Source organism: Megachile rotundata, chromosome 5 (assembly GCF_050947335.1).
Source record: "Megachile rotundata isolate GNS110a chromosome 5, iyMegRotu1, whole genome shotgun sequence".
Classification (NCBI taxonomy): domain Eukaryota; kingdom Metazoa; phylum Arthropoda; class Insecta; order Hymenoptera; family Megachilidae; genus Megachile; species Megachile rotundata.
The window spans coordinates 2,868,005-2,885,517 of NC_134987.1; the positions used below are offsets into that span (position 1 = coordinate 2,868,005).

At 31.8% G+C, this 17,513-nt stretch overlaps 1 protein-coding gene across 17 annotated transcripts in view; it reads left to right on the top strand.

Annotated features, from left to right (window-relative positions):
- The window catches only part of LOC100883744 (CUGBP Elav-like family member 1-A), a 1,238,863-nt gene that overhangs the window by 251,141 nt on the left and 970,209 nt on the right, over nt 1-17,513 (top strand). For 12 of the 17 annotated variants that reach the window (XM_076532024.1, XM_076532022.1, XM_076532021.1 and 9 more), the window contains exon 2: nt 10,176-10,439. In XM_076532024.1, the coding sequence (XP_076388139.1) occupies nt 10,176-10,439 (264 nt within the window). Of the gene's footprint in view, nt 1-892; nt 1,132-9,825; nt 10,440-17,513 lie in introns of those variants that run through there. The other 5 variants (XM_076532031.1, XM_076532030.1, XM_076532033.1 and 2 more) reach the window with 3 other exon arrangements.

Consider the following 17,513-nt stretch of genomic DNA (forward strand, 5'->3'; position numbering starts at 1 on the left):
GACATATTTTGTAATATATCGGTAATTATTAAAATTTACATAATATCCATAAGAAATAGACGCTATTTTACGTCTTATTGTTACCTAGATACTCTATACCACCAAATTCTGATTTATTTTAATCGCAGAACACTTTTTATTTTCATAAGAAATTGTAAATCAAAAGTAATAATATTTCAAACTGCTATTTGTAGTTTGAAAATTGCATATTTTTATTTGGTAAAACTCCAAACTTCGGAAATATTCCATAAAGTCGATTTTCAACTTCAGCTTTTACATCTGCACGGTACCCTCTCCCTCGCTTCCTTCAGCACGGACTTTTGCCAGCAGAAAAGAAACGCATCGAATATTTTTGTCGAATTCTATGTCGTATCAATACTGCACAAAGGTCCAACGATATTCCTTGCTAGAAACATTCAAGTTTGCATGAAACACAAACGACTGCAACCACCTGTCGCTACCGGATAACGAAGAAAACTAAGATCGAATCTTGGTTGCAGATGACACTTGGCATGCCGTCGTCGTAGGATCGACGCATCCCACGTCCACCCTCGTGCTCACCAAACGGTCATCATGATCACGAACGGACACTTAAACGCGTCATCATAGTTCACACATCGTATAACAACTAATATTATCCTCGTTCGACGCTAAGCGGAATTCGGAAGATTTCGTACTCAATCGACAGTGAAACAGAGAAAAAAGAATCGAAGGCATGAAGAGGAAATCCAAAGGTGTATCGGCTGTTTGGTGAAAAAGCATCGAAGAAAGCCGAGCGTTAAGCAAGCTTAAACGTGTAGGAGCGTACACTGAGCTGTTGTGAGGTGAAAACGTGTCGGGTGCGTTCGCGAGGGATGCGGCCCATTGGCGAAGGGTGGGGTCTTTGGGCACCGATAAGGCTTATCCGAAGATACCATGGCCGCCTGCCTGCTTGGCTCTCCAAGCCAGTCATAGTGCTCAGGTGGCGTCGACGAGATCGTCGTTCCGTTTAGCTTTACGCGAGTTCACGCCTATTCCACGAATTTCACAAGCGTGTCCCGTTGCTCGAACGAGGATTAAAAGCCAGCCACGTAAGCACGAGAGGATCTCGAGGAAGGTGTGGGAGCCTGAACGAGCCGCAGTTGAAAACAGGTTGGAAAAAGGATCTCGCTAGCGAACAATGTCGTTCTCCCGCGTTCACTACACCTCTCTTGTTCCTCTCTAATCATTCCGCTTTCAAAGCGTCTGGAGATTTTAATTTGACGTTTTAACGCGCGAAGTGGTCAGTGGCGAAATGAAGGAGCCTCAAGGAGGAAAGAGAGCGGCTAAAGAGGATGAGTTTGGTCGTGGAACACGGTCGAGCCTACGCGATGAGAGTGGAAAGAAAAAGGACGACAGGAAGAAAGCGAGTAAGCGGCGCTAAGGACAAAAGCGTTAGAGGGTAACCTGTCAGAGACAGAGAGAACTAAGCTCTTTCCTGCGAGCTTTTCTCAGCCCGCGGGCGCCGCTTTTTTTTACTCTAGTATAGGTATAGACCCTGCTCTTTTTCTCGCTCCGAGCGCGAGGCTTCGCAGCTTCTCAACGCGGTTGCTAAATTATTCGTGACCCCTTTGACACTTGGCAGCGGTAGCAAGTTCCGGTAATTGTACCTCTATCTTCAGCCTCGAGTTTGACTTTCTTCATCTTCGCTTCTACGCTCTACTGATCGTCGTTTCTTCGTCTTTTGTCTGGTTATACGATTGCATCTCTTCGATTTTTAAATGAATCTACGAACAAGTACCTCTATGGACTGGATAGTTGTTAATTTTGGATCGAATAATCTCTTTAATCTTCTTTCTAATTGTGGAAGCTGTAGTAACTTTATACGACTTCATATGGTTGACTTATATTAACATATGTTGATATAATTATTTAGAAAACTGTGTCATTTTCTCCTACCTCATGAAGTTTTTAATTGTCACAGAACAAAGTCGGCACTTAAAAATTCTATAAAACTTAAACTAAAAAATAACATTTCATGATGACGCAGTTTATTAATCGTGGACAAAAATCAAAAACCAAATACTACAAAAATTTAATTCCTCGAACCTGTTTAATCTAATTAGTTTGTGGATTATTCATCGTTAATTTTTTTGTTAGTTCCAATATTCTGGTAATAACGATATTAGATATTTTATAAAATGAACTTTTTCAATTAGATAGCAAGATAAATTACAAATACTTGAGAAATAAATAAATATATACTTGAGAAATGCTGTATTCATTTATCCATTTACTATATTGATTTCGTTAATTCAAAGTTTTGAAATTAATGTACGTAGTGGTAGAAGTATACAGAAATATCTGTGTAAAAGTGAAAGGTAAAAATGTTATTATAGAAAATATTTAGTAATAAAAGAAGGATCCTTGGTATATACAGTGGTTAAGAAATATCATATAATTCAGATAAAATAATTTTAAGAAAAAAAATACGCCGACTTCGAAATGCACTAAAAAGTATAAAATAATTTCTATTTCCTAATGAAGTAATTTCTATTTCATTCAATCATACAATTACGTCACAGATATGAATGAAACCTATTTACTTGTTAGGTAGTATATTAAATACATTTCAACCTTTTCGGAGGCGGCGCAAAATTAAAAGATTTTCTTGAACATGTCAACCTTTGGACAGCCGAACATAGGCAAAGCTTGTATAGCTATTTTTATTTCTATACATATAACTCGACAGCACGCCGCGAAGTAGGTGTTAGTGCGTATAGAATGTAACTATGGTCTATCTAGATTCATAGAGTGTGCGACGGAAAGACTCGATCGCCGGATATACTATAAAGATAGAGCCCATCTGCCGCAAATTTGGTAATTCCCGCGTTGTGGGCTCCGTTTATAGATTCTTAGATCCATGGCTTCCACATGCGAGCGAAGTCGATTCAATTTCATTTATATCAGAAACGTTGCGAAATGAAGATGCAGTCGTTACATTTACGTATATTACCAGATATATCTATAATAGTTAGTATTCTTTCTCAGGATTTATTAATTTCCAATACGCCATACCACAATCAACTGATTATTGGCAGCAACGTTTACTGAGGTATTTTTAATTTTGCGCCGCCTCCGAAAAGGTTGAAATGTATTTAATATACTACCTAACAAGTAAATAGGTTTCATTCATATCTGTTACGTAATTGTATGATTGAATGAAATAGAAATTATTTTATACTTTTTAGTGCATTTCGAAGTCGGCGTATTTTTTTTCTTAAAATTATTTTATTTCACGCTTTGTAGTGGAATGGGGAGAATTGTATAGGATACTGGGAAACAGTTCTTCCGGGCTTTTTTTTGTCTGCGTAAATGCCATGAACATAATTAAGTAAAAGACAACATGGATATTCGTTTTTCAATTTCTTTTTTCGCTAATATCTCGAAAACTAAAGCTTTCCGTCAATTATGCATAAGGAAAAGGTTGTCCAGAACCATGCCCCTGACAACATATTAAAAGCACATTAAAATCGTTCGAAGTTGATTTCAAAATTAAATCAGTTAATAACAATTTTTCGCTAATATCTCGAAAACTAAAGCTTTCCGCGAAATTTGTATATGAACAAAATTGTTCAGAATCATGTCCGTGATAAGATGTTAAAAGCGTACTAAAATCGAGAAAAGTTTATTTCAAAAGTTGCCGGTTTTTTTGCAATAACTATACTTTGCAATTAAAAAATGAAAAATTTTTTGATAATGGTACCAATGGGGAGTCAGAACCTACTAGATGCAAAAGGTTTCGTTCCGATCGGTCCATCCAGCTAGGCGTAATCGGCGGGCACACATAGAAAAAAAAAAAAATGTACTGATCGAATTGAGTAACCTCCTCCTTTTTCGAAGTCGGTTAAAAATTAAAAAACCTTCATGTAAGACGAAAATTTATTCATCATTTTGCAATTGGAAATGAGATATTTAACTTCAAGTATGACGTATAATGAAGTTACAAGTAATTTAGATGCGGAATCATTAAAAAAGCAAGATAAGTTGATTTCGTTTACAAAAAATGCACTGTCTTTTCTTTTAAATACCGAAAATAACTTGTTTTATAATTTTTTCTATTTCGATCTAATATCTTATCTGTAGCGATTAGATAACATTATCTTTAGAGTACGGATTGAAGAAAAGAATTAACTGATACCTGTATTAGTATCGTTATACCAAACTATACATATATATGTATACTTAATAACACGAACCTCCAGTATCTATAGGGGTTATTCTTTCATTATAAACTTAGCTGAAACTTATTACAAATCTAATCCTCATCAATACAAAATGAATTAGCTTTTTTATAAAACGAGTGTAATTAATTACAGATTAAATCGAATTAAGTTTGAATTAACATTTTTATGTTTTGACAGTACCTGATAAGCTGTTAGATGGTATATTGATACTTAATGGAATATACAGTATAACAGTTTTATCATTCAACGGTTTATTTTCATCACCAAAAAGGAAATGTAGAGAATGAAATTTGAGTTGGAATAACATTTTCGTTTGAAGTTAATTAAAATTGGTTGAAATATAAAGAAACTGGTTTCTATTAGGCACGTGCAGGTATCACATTTGATCAAGTCATTTTGTTTATTCATAATCATATTGTTTGTTAATCGTATGTATTTATTTATTTTTTTGCTGTGCAGTTATTCGATTAGAAAAAAAAAACGAACATGTAACTATGCACACAATTTCTCTTTATTTCTTATACATTTATGTCGCAGGGAGATGATAAACATAGGTATTTGATCAAATCTGACATGGTCAATATCATTAAAAAAATTATGTTTCAAATACCTATTTTCATAATTTCTCTGAGATATATACAAAATGCCTTCTTTTTTGTACTGGAATTCTTTAATGTTGGCCGTAGTCATACACTTTCATGAGTATGTTGAGAATTGCTGCCTAGTATCTATGCAAAATAAAAAATGCATTGTATTTTAAAGATAAACATTGTTATCCATTCTCATTTAAAATGAACCGCGTCTCCTAAACTATTCGTCATTGAAAAAACTTGTCAAGTAAAATGTATTTTACTATAAGGACATTTTATGTTCTTTTAAAATTTTTTTCAGTAACGCATTGTTTAAATGACAATTAGATGCTTAACTTCAAACCTATAAAAAATACCTTTGTAGTATTTGTAAGTATATTACAACGTGCATTTGCAATCCATAATTATGGCTGTATAATTAGGTCTGTACTTCCTAAAACTTCGATAATCCGAAAAAAACATGTTTCAAGAAAGGATCGTATTTACAAGAGTCCTCAATTGTTAAGCTTCTTTCTCCCATTTATCAAATATAAGTTAAAATACCACATTTTTCGTTGTATCTTTTCTCTTCGCCAATGTTCGTTACGTTCAATCATTCCCTTCGGTTTTCTCACATTTCTCGTAAATAACAGTCGACAGACAGCTTTTCTTCATTGAGGCATCTTTCGAGCTCGAAGTGCGATATCGTTCTAAACAAAGAGACGCACTCGAGAAATACTCGAAGAGAAGTTCAGATTCTCTTGGCCAAACGACGAAATGTCGCAGTTTCTCATTTCTGTCCCATTTTCTAACGCTTCTGCTTCCGGTAAATACCACCGGCGACTTGACCTCTGAAGAGACACGACAAACGAAGGCAAAAGGAGAGAGAGAGTGTGTATAAGCACGGTTGGAATGGCTGGAGCTGAAACCAGGTGAACCGAAGGCGAACGAAGAAGCAACTCGAGCGGGAAAACGAAAGACACGATGCAGAAGGAGATACTTAAGGAGGAGAGAACGGCGAACGAACAGCACAACGTTAAGGGAGATCGGGCAGAGAGACTTCGTCTTGGCCTAGCGTATACGAGCCGAGTTTCTAATTAAACTTAAACTTTTAATTGACTCGTTGCGAAACCGTTCCGTGCAAGAGACGATGTTCCACGTACGCGTTCAACTATCTACGTTCCTCCGATTTCGCTCGTTTCGGCATATTCTGTCTTGCGTAAGTCTCGTCCTCTCTAGACGGTGTCCTCTCTCTTTCCTCGAAAGCTTCGTTGTCCATGGATTTTCTTTACGGCCACTTCGCCTCCGTCTTAATTAGGGATAAAAAAAGGTGCTCTCTGGGAACAGGATTCGCGTAAATATGCGGTGACTAAGCTACATGAAAATTACTGTCTTGCTCGTTACGTTCTGAACGCAACCTTTTAATTTATTATCCCGCGGTCTTAGGGTTTTCGCCGGATTCGGGAATGCACAGGCTCTACTCGCGTTTTTTCCTTGTTATTGTTATAATCGCTACAAGTTAATTTAGAGCTCTTCGTCTTATTAACCCTTTGCACTCGAAGGTAATTTGACTGCTTGCGAACAGCAACTTTAAAAATTAGTTAAAAAGTTAAATGAATTTTTTTGAGGTTATTATTTCTCTACTAATAATTTCCACTATTGTTTGTTTCACTGTGTTTATACATCACACGTGTCATATTATAGCATCAATTAAAAATGCTTATTGCAAATTATTGTATTAAATAAAATGGTGAGTGAGAGTCACCTCTCGAGCGCAAAGGGTTAAAGCTTTAAATTAGCGAATACATTTTGTGAAGTACCTACCTATTATTTTTTGGAGATTAATTTTTGGCGCTTATTTAACCTCTTTAAAATTTATATGAGCGGTAGAATGGTTCATGAACAAGTTTATTGTCTTTTCTTTCAAATATTTTTTACAACAAAAACTACATCTGGATCATACATTCTAGTGTTGGATTTAAACTTTTACGTATTACGATCATATTTTTAATGTTTATTTGATTGTGAGAAATATCAGTTTCCGATGGCATGCCAATACTTGACTACACATTACAAGCTTCATTGAAACACTCATTCAGGAATTGAATCCGAAAATTTTTACTTATTTGATCTACTTTTCAAACCTAGCTTCATCAGACTCCAATTTCATCCAATGTCTTCTTAATAATTTTACTTAACGAATTTATCGATCATAATTGAAGGAATTCTTTTGCATTCAAAAGAACTCGTTTCAATGGCGAAGTCAAATAACTGCTTAAACGTTGGAAGAAAATCGGATAAATAATTCATTGATTACTTCCTCTTTCGTAAGAAATGTAACTAAATTATTTGAAATACTTGGAAAATAATACGGACTCGTGCACCGATTAAATAATAATTGTACAAGAGACATCACCCAATTGATACGCCGATTTTGATGAAATTTTTGAGTTCTATGTTATAGAACTCAAAAAATTTTTGACGCGTATCTTTTTATCGGCAAACATCCACTCTGAAGTGGTGAAAATAACCCTTAAAGTTGGGGTTGAAAAAAATATTTTCGCAAATATCTCGGGAACTATTAGGCCTAGACGAAAAATTCAAAGTGCAATTTTTTCTATTTTAAAAGACCAATGATATGGCGTAAGCGGCTTATTGAAAAATTTATTTGTTTAAAAAATACGTTAAAAATTAACATTATTTTGCAAATTTTTTTAATAAAACGTTGTACCATTTTGATCAAATTTCACATACATAAACTATGAGTCCAAAGGAAAAATATTGATAAACTGGAATTTTTAATTTCGTTTGTGGAAAAAATATTACTGTCGTTGAAGTTATGCGTACATTTTATACCTTCCGTTCGGTGCACGGCTGATTTCTATACATAGTATCGTGGCAATTGTATTATATTACATTTTTTATACTAATTTATTTAAAACAAGAACTTAAGGGTCCATATGCGCCTCTACAAAAATATGGGGCTCGAGTCAGATATCCTATTTGTTCCGCGTTATGGGCGTGTACTGGTAGCGGTATTCGATGCACGGAAGGCCTTAAACGCGTAAATTGTATTTATGTGAAATGTAATATCTTCATAATAATGTAGAATACATGCAATTGAAGGAATTGCACAACCAGAGAAATCAAAAAAGCCACTAAAACGTTGTAGAGTTTGCAAAACTCGTGGAAAACGTCGTGACACTTCGTATATATGCAAATTATGTAAAGTTCCTTTATGCAAAAATTCTTGTTTTTATACTTATCACATTAAACAGAAATATTAATTTTTGTTTTTACTCGACTTTTCTAAAATACTTGTAATATAATGCTAAATAAATTCAGCACAATAATAACAAGTGGTGTATTGTCTACCAATGAAGCAAATATACAAATTATACAAATCTTTTTATTTTAAACAACATATTATTGCAACATTGATATTTTAAAACAAATTTTATTATTGTTATCCTTGCTTTAACGGTACAAGTTTGTGGCAACCAGCTTCAGAATTTCATCATTTTCGCTGGTATTTAGTATTAGAAACGGGAAAAATTTGCCGGTCGCGAATGTGTTAATATATTTTATTTCAAATGTTTACTTTTATGTTTATACGTTTCATCTGACGTATTTAATTTATGCATTATTTTCTCCAAAACTTAGTACCTAGCTGTGTTTCACTTAAGAAAAAAAGTCAGATGACATTTTGTTCATGTTCTATCATTTATTTATAATGAAAAATGGATGATATTAAATTAATAATATGTAGATATTTCAAATTTATCACGATCATTAACAATGATATTCGTAGCATTTACTTTCGCAATCGGTGTATGAGTCATTTTTTATTATATTACAATTAAATTTTAGTGAAAGTATATTTACAACCATCTTGGCCGATTGAAATAATTTATGTTCTATATAAATAAAACAGTAGTTTAACAGCATATTGGTACATACTATAAAAATGGTTAAGATGTTGAAATATTTGTTAAAGTTGGTAATATTTTAAATATTATTATATTTTCGCAGATCATTTTTCTATTTCCTAAAATTGAAAACCAATTGTCACCAATTTAAATCTATAAATGCTTATTGCACAATTCTGGCATTAAGAGCAGACAACAAACACTAGAAATTGAACTTGAAAATTGGACAAATTTACCTATTAAAATGCTACAACTAATATAGAGAATATTAAAACCAAAACTTTCTTTTACATATAATAATTTTATAAATAATATTTTTAAATAATTCTTGCTTTAAAAGTAACTACTAAAATATCTAGTACATTAAAAGATAAACTGCGTGTGATTTAATTTCGTTAGCGAAACACATTAGTTGAACATCACCCGGTTGATATAAAATGGCTGGTTGCCAGTTACAGCAAACAATAACTGATTTCGAAACATAGAAACACTGACACGATTTAATGACATAAAAACATCGCAAAATAGAACGCACCATATCAATTTGAAGATTAAAATTGGTCAAAAATATAACTTAAATTGTATGCAGTTAAGAAAACTGTCGGAAGTAATATAACATGATATTACACAACGTGAATGGTTGACGAAATTAATCACTCATAACTTAATTAATTTACAGAGTAGCATTTTCCCTTCTCAGCTATTCTAGGTTCCAGTAATTTGTATTGTCTGTTGAACTGGACTCAATTTAATCCTATCAAGGTGACACAATTTTCAAGTTTCCAATTGATATGCCACAAATAGTATTATTATGTGATTTGATCATACCAGGCATTTCATTTTCAAACTCCAGCAATGGATATACAACTTAATATGTTAGTGGTAATCAATTGCAATTTACGAAAAGACGTATCCACCTGTCAATCTGTTAGTTACATTTAAATCTAGAATTGTTGAATATTATTTAAAATTATAGTTTCCTTGTATTTGAAAACCAAACAATCACAAAAGAATACAATTATCCGTTCGTTTCTAACACTTGCGTTGCATGACTAAAATGTGAATTAAATTTTTCTAGATTTACCGTAAAACGCAACTATATTTATTTATTTTTTTTTTTAGCGATTCGAGGAATCGTGTCGTCGATTATTGGGATTCTACGATCTCGATTCGGACGTTTCATCAACCAAGTTTTCCTTAAAATCTGTTCTAAAAGTGAACGCTCGTTAGAAACGAATAAGTGTCTATAGTTGTGCATCCGTATTTCGTGAACAGTGTAATTTTTGTGTCGACTATTGGAAAAACTCGTGATCATATCCGGTAATTCGTGCAATTGCCCGGGCAAAAGTGCGTCGTTCCTAGTAACGGTTTTGTTTCGCGTTGTTTACGCCGGTTTATTGTTACGTGTACGGTAGAGTTTGAGGGTTGACACCTTCAAACCGGAAACGAAGAATAATCCTGTCTTCCTCAAGGATAAACGAGGCTGAGGGAAGGAGTCATCGAGAGCCGGTCGCCAGGAGGACTCCTATGAAAATGCTTCAGTCATTGAACGCTTTGGCGGGGAAAATCTCGCCGGGCTCGCCTACCGACAGCAACGCAAACAAGGTGCACATGCACAACAACAACAACAATAACAACAACAACGTCGTGCACCACCATCATCCGTATTCGAAACAACAGACTCAGCAACCATCTCCATCGTCGCAGTCAAGCAACAGCGACCAGAAGGAAAACACGTGAGTTCCATGATGTTTTCTTACTGCTTTCAGCTTCATATTTGTAGAATATTTTCAGAGGTTAATGCGTGGTACAAACCAATTTTTCATACTTGTTTAAATGTTAATTTAATTATTCCCATGCTTCCTTAAATGAGGATTTTATTTTGATAAGCTCTAGTTGATTCCATTTTCTGATGGAGCAAAAGTAATTATTTCCAAAGGTTATTTTTATAATAATAAGCTCATCATTTATTGGTGGATACATCACAAATACCTTTTATTATAAAGTGTCCTTAAAATTTAGTTGTGTATAAATAGTGATATTCTAAATACTAAACAAATTTTAAAAAGGATAAATTTGTTGGAAGTATATTTTTAGATATAACGTGAAAGTTATTTTAAATTTGCTTAAAATTTAAAAGATTATAGAAGATTATAGGGTATAAATTACTCTGAGAGTAATGAAGATTTGCCGTAGAGTTTTAGAGATAAAATTTTAGATAAAAGGTAGATATGCTTCTGTTGAAACGAGTAACATTTATTTTCTGTTTGTTTTATTTTGTCAGAGTATTTTATTTGCATTGCATCAGTGTTATATGTTTTATAATCGAAATGATTGACTAAGATTACTTAATTTGTTATATTTATGAATGTCTCAACTTATCAACTTGATTAACACGGTATAACCGCCATAAACTATCAGTATGAATTAAAATAACAGTGTAGTCGATTCTGTGTGTGATATGGAAAAACTGAATGACATAATGAAAGGTCCCGTGGTGCTATTCTAATTTTTTGTGTTAAAAATCAGCATAATAAAGTTTCTTTAATAGAATATATTGAAGTATTATACCTTGTATAATAGTTTGTAAAACTGAAGCTAACGATATTTAATCTTGGTGGCAGATGACTGGTATAATATTTTATAAGATAGTTACCTTTCATTATTTTCTAAGGTGTGAGTAATCGTTGCAGCTTTGATCTAGTCACCAGATTATTCTATCTTTTATAGTGAATTGAAATTCCATTAGAAAAATTTTTTCACTTTTTCGTTTACTATATTTACTATATGTTTACTATATTTTTCAATATTTTTTAAATTAATTTTATTTAATTATTTGCCATAAAAGATAAACCAGAAGCTATAACTTCATAAGAGCGGTAATTAAAAATTCATTGATTCATAATCAATTACAAAATCTATTCAGAGTGACATAATATATTACTAACGTTTCGAAAAATTAAGACAGATAGTAACTTTAAAGTTAAAAATTTTATAAATTACTAGTCTTTTGCGTCCAAAAAAGGTGCTTTTAACCTCAATCTTTAAAGTTCCACCATTTTACAAATACTCATAAAAAAATTTAAATAATAGCTCGGAATGTTCTCTTATTAGATAAAAGCTCTAAAAATCTGTTATGAGCTGGCTAGTTTGTTGCGAGGTGTTACCGTTATTCTTTGCTTTGAATCAACTTTAAGTACAACGTATTAAAGTTACAAAGAGTACCAGGCGCGCTAACTGAAACGAGCTTCTTGGAACTTGGAATTAAATGAATGAAAGAGGCAGAGTAGGAAAGATAAAGAGTAACAGAATCATTATAACACTCTTATATCTCAGATTGCAAGATAATTACTTTTTCTATTACAGTATAGGAGAGAACGCGTAGTTTCAAATATTTCGTGTATATTAATGTGTTTAATAAACATTTCCAATCCTTTGAAGTTCTGAAACTTTCTGTAGCAATGAAGAAGAAGAGAAATTAACTTAGTTGACTTTATTGCAATCTCGATCTGAAAAGTTTAGAGTTCGGAGTTCGCAGCTGGGGAGAAGAGAGTGCGAAAAAATAGATTTTATAAACTAAACTCTTTTAATAGAAGTTAAATAATTACTTTTCGCAAAGTACGTAAGATAAATAGAGGAAAATCTGATACGCCTTTAAAGTCTTAAATCAAATATGCATTACTACTAGCTTAACCTTTTAAACGACGATTTATGAATTAATTCAATATCTTACCTTAACTTTATATTTGTGTAGTGTCAGTACACTTCAACTTCAATACATGAAGTTTTTATAGAAGAAATATAAAGATGTGAAAGTATCAGATTGTTTGTATATGTTGAACATATATTTTCTATTTTCCACAATACATATACATGTTTTATCTGCTTCATTTAAATGTGTATATAACAATATATTCACATATTCCTTGTCACACGAATATCAGTACTGTGATAGGGTTGGAAACATAATAACATTATTTATAATTAAGTCAGCAGATTTAATTGCTGAAACAATTAGAAACTTAAAATCATGCTTGAGAATTATAAAACTCTAGTTTCAATCAAGTTTTAATTATGAAAAAGAATAGAAATTTTAATATTCTATAGAAAGTTGCTGATTTTATATTGCGACTGTTGAAAGTCAAATCAATTTGAAACTGATCCAAATTGAAATATGTTCCAATTACGTTTTGCAATAGAGTCTATTTATGTACATGAATTAATTTTACCTGATAAATTAATTTATCAACTTGTAACTAATAAATTTGAAAAGGCTATGATAATTTATTGAAATTCGAATTGTACAAATGACAACATGAATCATAGTACGTTTCGTACATATCATACATATTTCTTGCATAATCTGACATAATTTACTTGCATAAATATTCATTGTGTAGTGGTTAACAGATCTAATTGAAAACATTGACACAATGTTATAAGATATTATGATTATTGTTATTCATAGAATCTTTTTTATCTTTTTCTAAAGCATGAGATTTGTAAACATTTTCAACAATTTGCTTTATAATTTATAGTATTTAACATTTTTTCATATTTCCTCGTTCATATGTAATTGTTTTTATCCGCATATGCATTGACGTTCTACAATTTTTTGCTAACAGTTTTTAGAATTTTTTTTCCACTATAATTATGCTGCTTGTCTGAGTTCATTCTTCTTTTGAATTTTTTGAGGAATTAATTTTTTTCACCCAGATTTAATTGAGGATATATTATTTTATTACTTTCATTACTGTTTTATTGTAGTTCTACAGTTAATAATTGGACTTGCCACGCTTAGTGATACGTGACAGTTGATAATGTCACGTTGAAAAATAATATTTTGATAATTGTGTCCGAGAATTCGAAATGACGTGTATCGAAGAAGTTAATGAAAAAATTCGCTGCTCATTACATTTTCTCTGTAACATAATTTTGGACGGAAATTGAGAGCTCGAGTGGTCGATAAACAAGATACGGAAATCAAAACTCACTTGCAGCTGTTCTAGTTGCATTACAGCAAACAATGTTGCGATAACAATGAAAATGCAATTTAATGCTCGTTACAGGCCACTTCCCGTCTACACCTGCTAGTTTTTTCCATTATCGTGTTATTTGCAAAAGCTGAGAGTAAGATACTTCGTTTAATGGAAAGGTTGTCCCACGAGAATACACGTTGCAAGTAGCTTTCTTCTAGAAAAAAAGTCGGGTGAACAGCCGCAGCGATGCATTTCTCAGAACATTTAAACGAGAGATGAGGTTTTTTAGGTTAATTAAACACCGTTCATCATATAATATTTACAGCACAAATTTACAGGACATTTCATAATATGTAGACATAATCTGATGTATGAATATAATGTCACTTAAATCAAAGTCAAGATTTTTGTTCAACCACTAACTGAAGTCCAAAATATAGAATACTTAACGTACACTTATATCAAGTATCAGTAATGTTGTTAAAGTAATTAACGTCGCGTCTGTCTCATATTTTTAAAAAGAAATCTTTGTAGGAAGTGCAATAATTCTGTCAGCCGCTATATATTTCTTATTTCAATGTATAAGATATTTGAATCGACTGCAGTAGACTAAAATATTCAATTTTAAGAATCACATATAATAATGAAGTATTTAATAATAAATATAATAATACACATACTTAATGGTAATAATAAAAATATTTAATAATGAAATATATTTCATTATTTATTAAAAATGCAAGTTTTAATAGTTTATGCAAACATTATTATTATAAATGCAATACAAACAATCCCAGTTTCACAAATATCATGAATGATAAATAATTCAAGTACAATCCAAATTGCCAAATTTCCTAAATTTTCATATTTTCAAATTTCTTAATTTCTAAATTTTTAAATATTCTAGGTCTCAAATATATCTATCCCCGATGTCTTAAATCCCTCAATTTCTAAATGTCGAAATACCTAGATTGTCATATCCCTAGATCACCGAGTCTTTAGATCGCTAAATCCATACATCACCGAATCTCTGTATCACCGATTTCATAGGTTACCAAATTCCTAGATTACCGAACCTCTACATCATCGGATCTCTACATCATCAAATCTTTACACCATCGAATCTTTAGATCACTGTATCCCTAAACCTCCAAATACCTACAACCCGCATTTTTAAATTCCCAAGTCTCTATATCTCCAAGTACTTAGACCAAGCTCTTCTGGGATGTTTAAATTCTTATATTTCTAAGTCATCAAATTCTTAGTCCCCAAATTTCTGCGTTTATAATTTCCTATGTGTCCATATTCCTGGTTTTCAATATTCGTAGACTCTTAAATCACAAAGTCTTCAAATTCTGTTACCTCAAATTCCTAAGCTATCACGAAATTTTCAAATACTCCAAAATTGTTTAAAATTAACAAGTGAGGGAATTCGTCCCCCTTGCTTATTGTATATTCCCTACGGTAGTCAGATTTGTTGCTTGACTATACAATGTACAACATACTCGTACAAAATTAATCTGATTAGGAGCAATTGAAAATTATATATAGGTAAAGAATATGTGGTTCTATCGCAAGTAAACCATTATACAACAAAACTTTATCATTCAAGGACAAAAGGCGAATTAATAAAAACCCTATAGAAGGATGATTCACGCAATTGTTTTAAGTTATAACTCCGCTGCAAAAGTAGTTACAGGAGAATGTCAGAGAAAAAAGATGAATGGTTCCAAGAGTGTTATGTCGATAGAACCACGTTTTTTTAGAAATACAATAGCACGTGTGTCGTTATTATTTTTTTTAATCAGAGATACATGCTTCTTTTACATAGATTTCTTCCGTCACTTTCCGTTAAAATGCATTGGGCTACAATGGCAAACAGTTATTAATTATTTTATACACAAATGTTCACACAAAAGTATCGTACATATTATTGAATTTTTTACAAGGGACGTTAATAGTTTTCTGTTATGTACTTTATAGAATTGATTTAGATAAAAGAAACTGCGTTATAATGAAATAAATTTTAATATTCATTCTCTATTGATGGAAATGGGAGTATAGTTTTTAAAATATGATATTGAAAAACTATTTAATATAAATATAACACAACTAACACCATTGAAACTTTGAACAAATTTATTTTATAAATATGAAACTGTAACTAGGAAGGAAACTTTATGCAAGAACTCTTAATATGCGAATGCAATCTTGTAATCGATATGAGAACAGAGAAGAATTAATATTTTAGATATTATTTTATTTTAACATTTGAGGGTCTCGTTTAAACGAGCGGTATCGTATAGCTAGTAGATAAATATACAAACTTTATTACCGACATATTGACAAATTACCGACATACTTGTATATTTATTTTTGCTATTTTCAACATCTATAATTTACAATTGAATTCTTTTTTTATATACATTCAAGAAGTAATAATTGTTTGAAATATTTTAAATTTTTGTTTAAAAATTTAAATCCCTTAAACCCGCGCTTCAGCCGATAAAAAAATACATGTCCCTTATTTTTGCCTGCGTAACAAACGAAGTTTCATCAAAATAGGAGGGAGACACTTCCGCGACTTTCCTTGTAAGAAATGAAATTGACCTATAGATGTGTTGAAATCGCATTATGAAATACTCTCGCGTTTATAAATCGATTCACAACAATATTCCGGTCGTTTGCCTTCTCCTGTTTGCTCTTCTAGCGTCTGATATGCTTCATTTACATATGTATTTGAACCGTTTATTTTAAAAATGGCGTTTATTTTAAAAAGTCCATTTATATTTAAATTAAGATATTTTGAAATTTGAAATTTTATAATTCATATAAAATTAATAGCAATTATTAAATGAATAATATGGCTTCTTCCCAAGAATGCATTGAAGCCACTTTCAAAATTAGCGACTAGATTTATCATAAAATTTGAAACGGCCATTTATGTCCATTTGACATAATTTGAAATGTTTTAAATTGAAAAAAGAATATTCAATCTATTTTACATTTCACTGAAACACTTGAAAAACACCCTTCGTGCAATTCAGGAAATCTTCTAACTATATAAATTACATAACAACTTACTGCTAGTCTACATTTTGTGAATGCGGGAGGGATATAGCGCGTCAATGGTATATTTCGTATAAATACTAATTATTTATTATATTAACTATTAAAAAATTAATTGCAATTAACATCATCACTGCCCTTGGGTATTTGAAAATCCGCAATTTCTGACATTATCAATAATAGATTGAACCTAGACTATTTTCAAAGTGAATTTTACTTAACTGTAAAATATTTTTATTACATTTAGCATGGTACATATTACTACAATTCACAATAAACAACTGACAATTGGACTTTGGCCATTTTCAAAATAAATCTGGTTTAATGCATCTGTAGTTTGTGCGTTAATTTATTTAAATACGGTTAGGAAAATAAATTTGGGTGTAATTTTATTATTCCACAAATACTTTATAACCGATGTAACGTTCTTTAAGCCAATCACCTTTTTTTGCCATTTTTCTGCAACTGTGTCAGTAATGAAGTTATAAGCCATGATAATTGCATGGATCTCTGTATATAATACATTTAAATTATACTCACTACGCTTGGCTTTAACGATCGTATTTTGCAAACACTGCCAGTATGTTTTTATGTAACAAATTCTCTTGTATTCATATACAATAAAACGAATTAGCGCAGAACACAACAGAAATAAATGTCATATACCTATCAGAAATTGGAAATGTTAAGAAAATAATTCTTTGATAGGGAGGAAACTTGCAACAAGCGTACAGAACGTGACACCGCTATGTTCTTCATTAT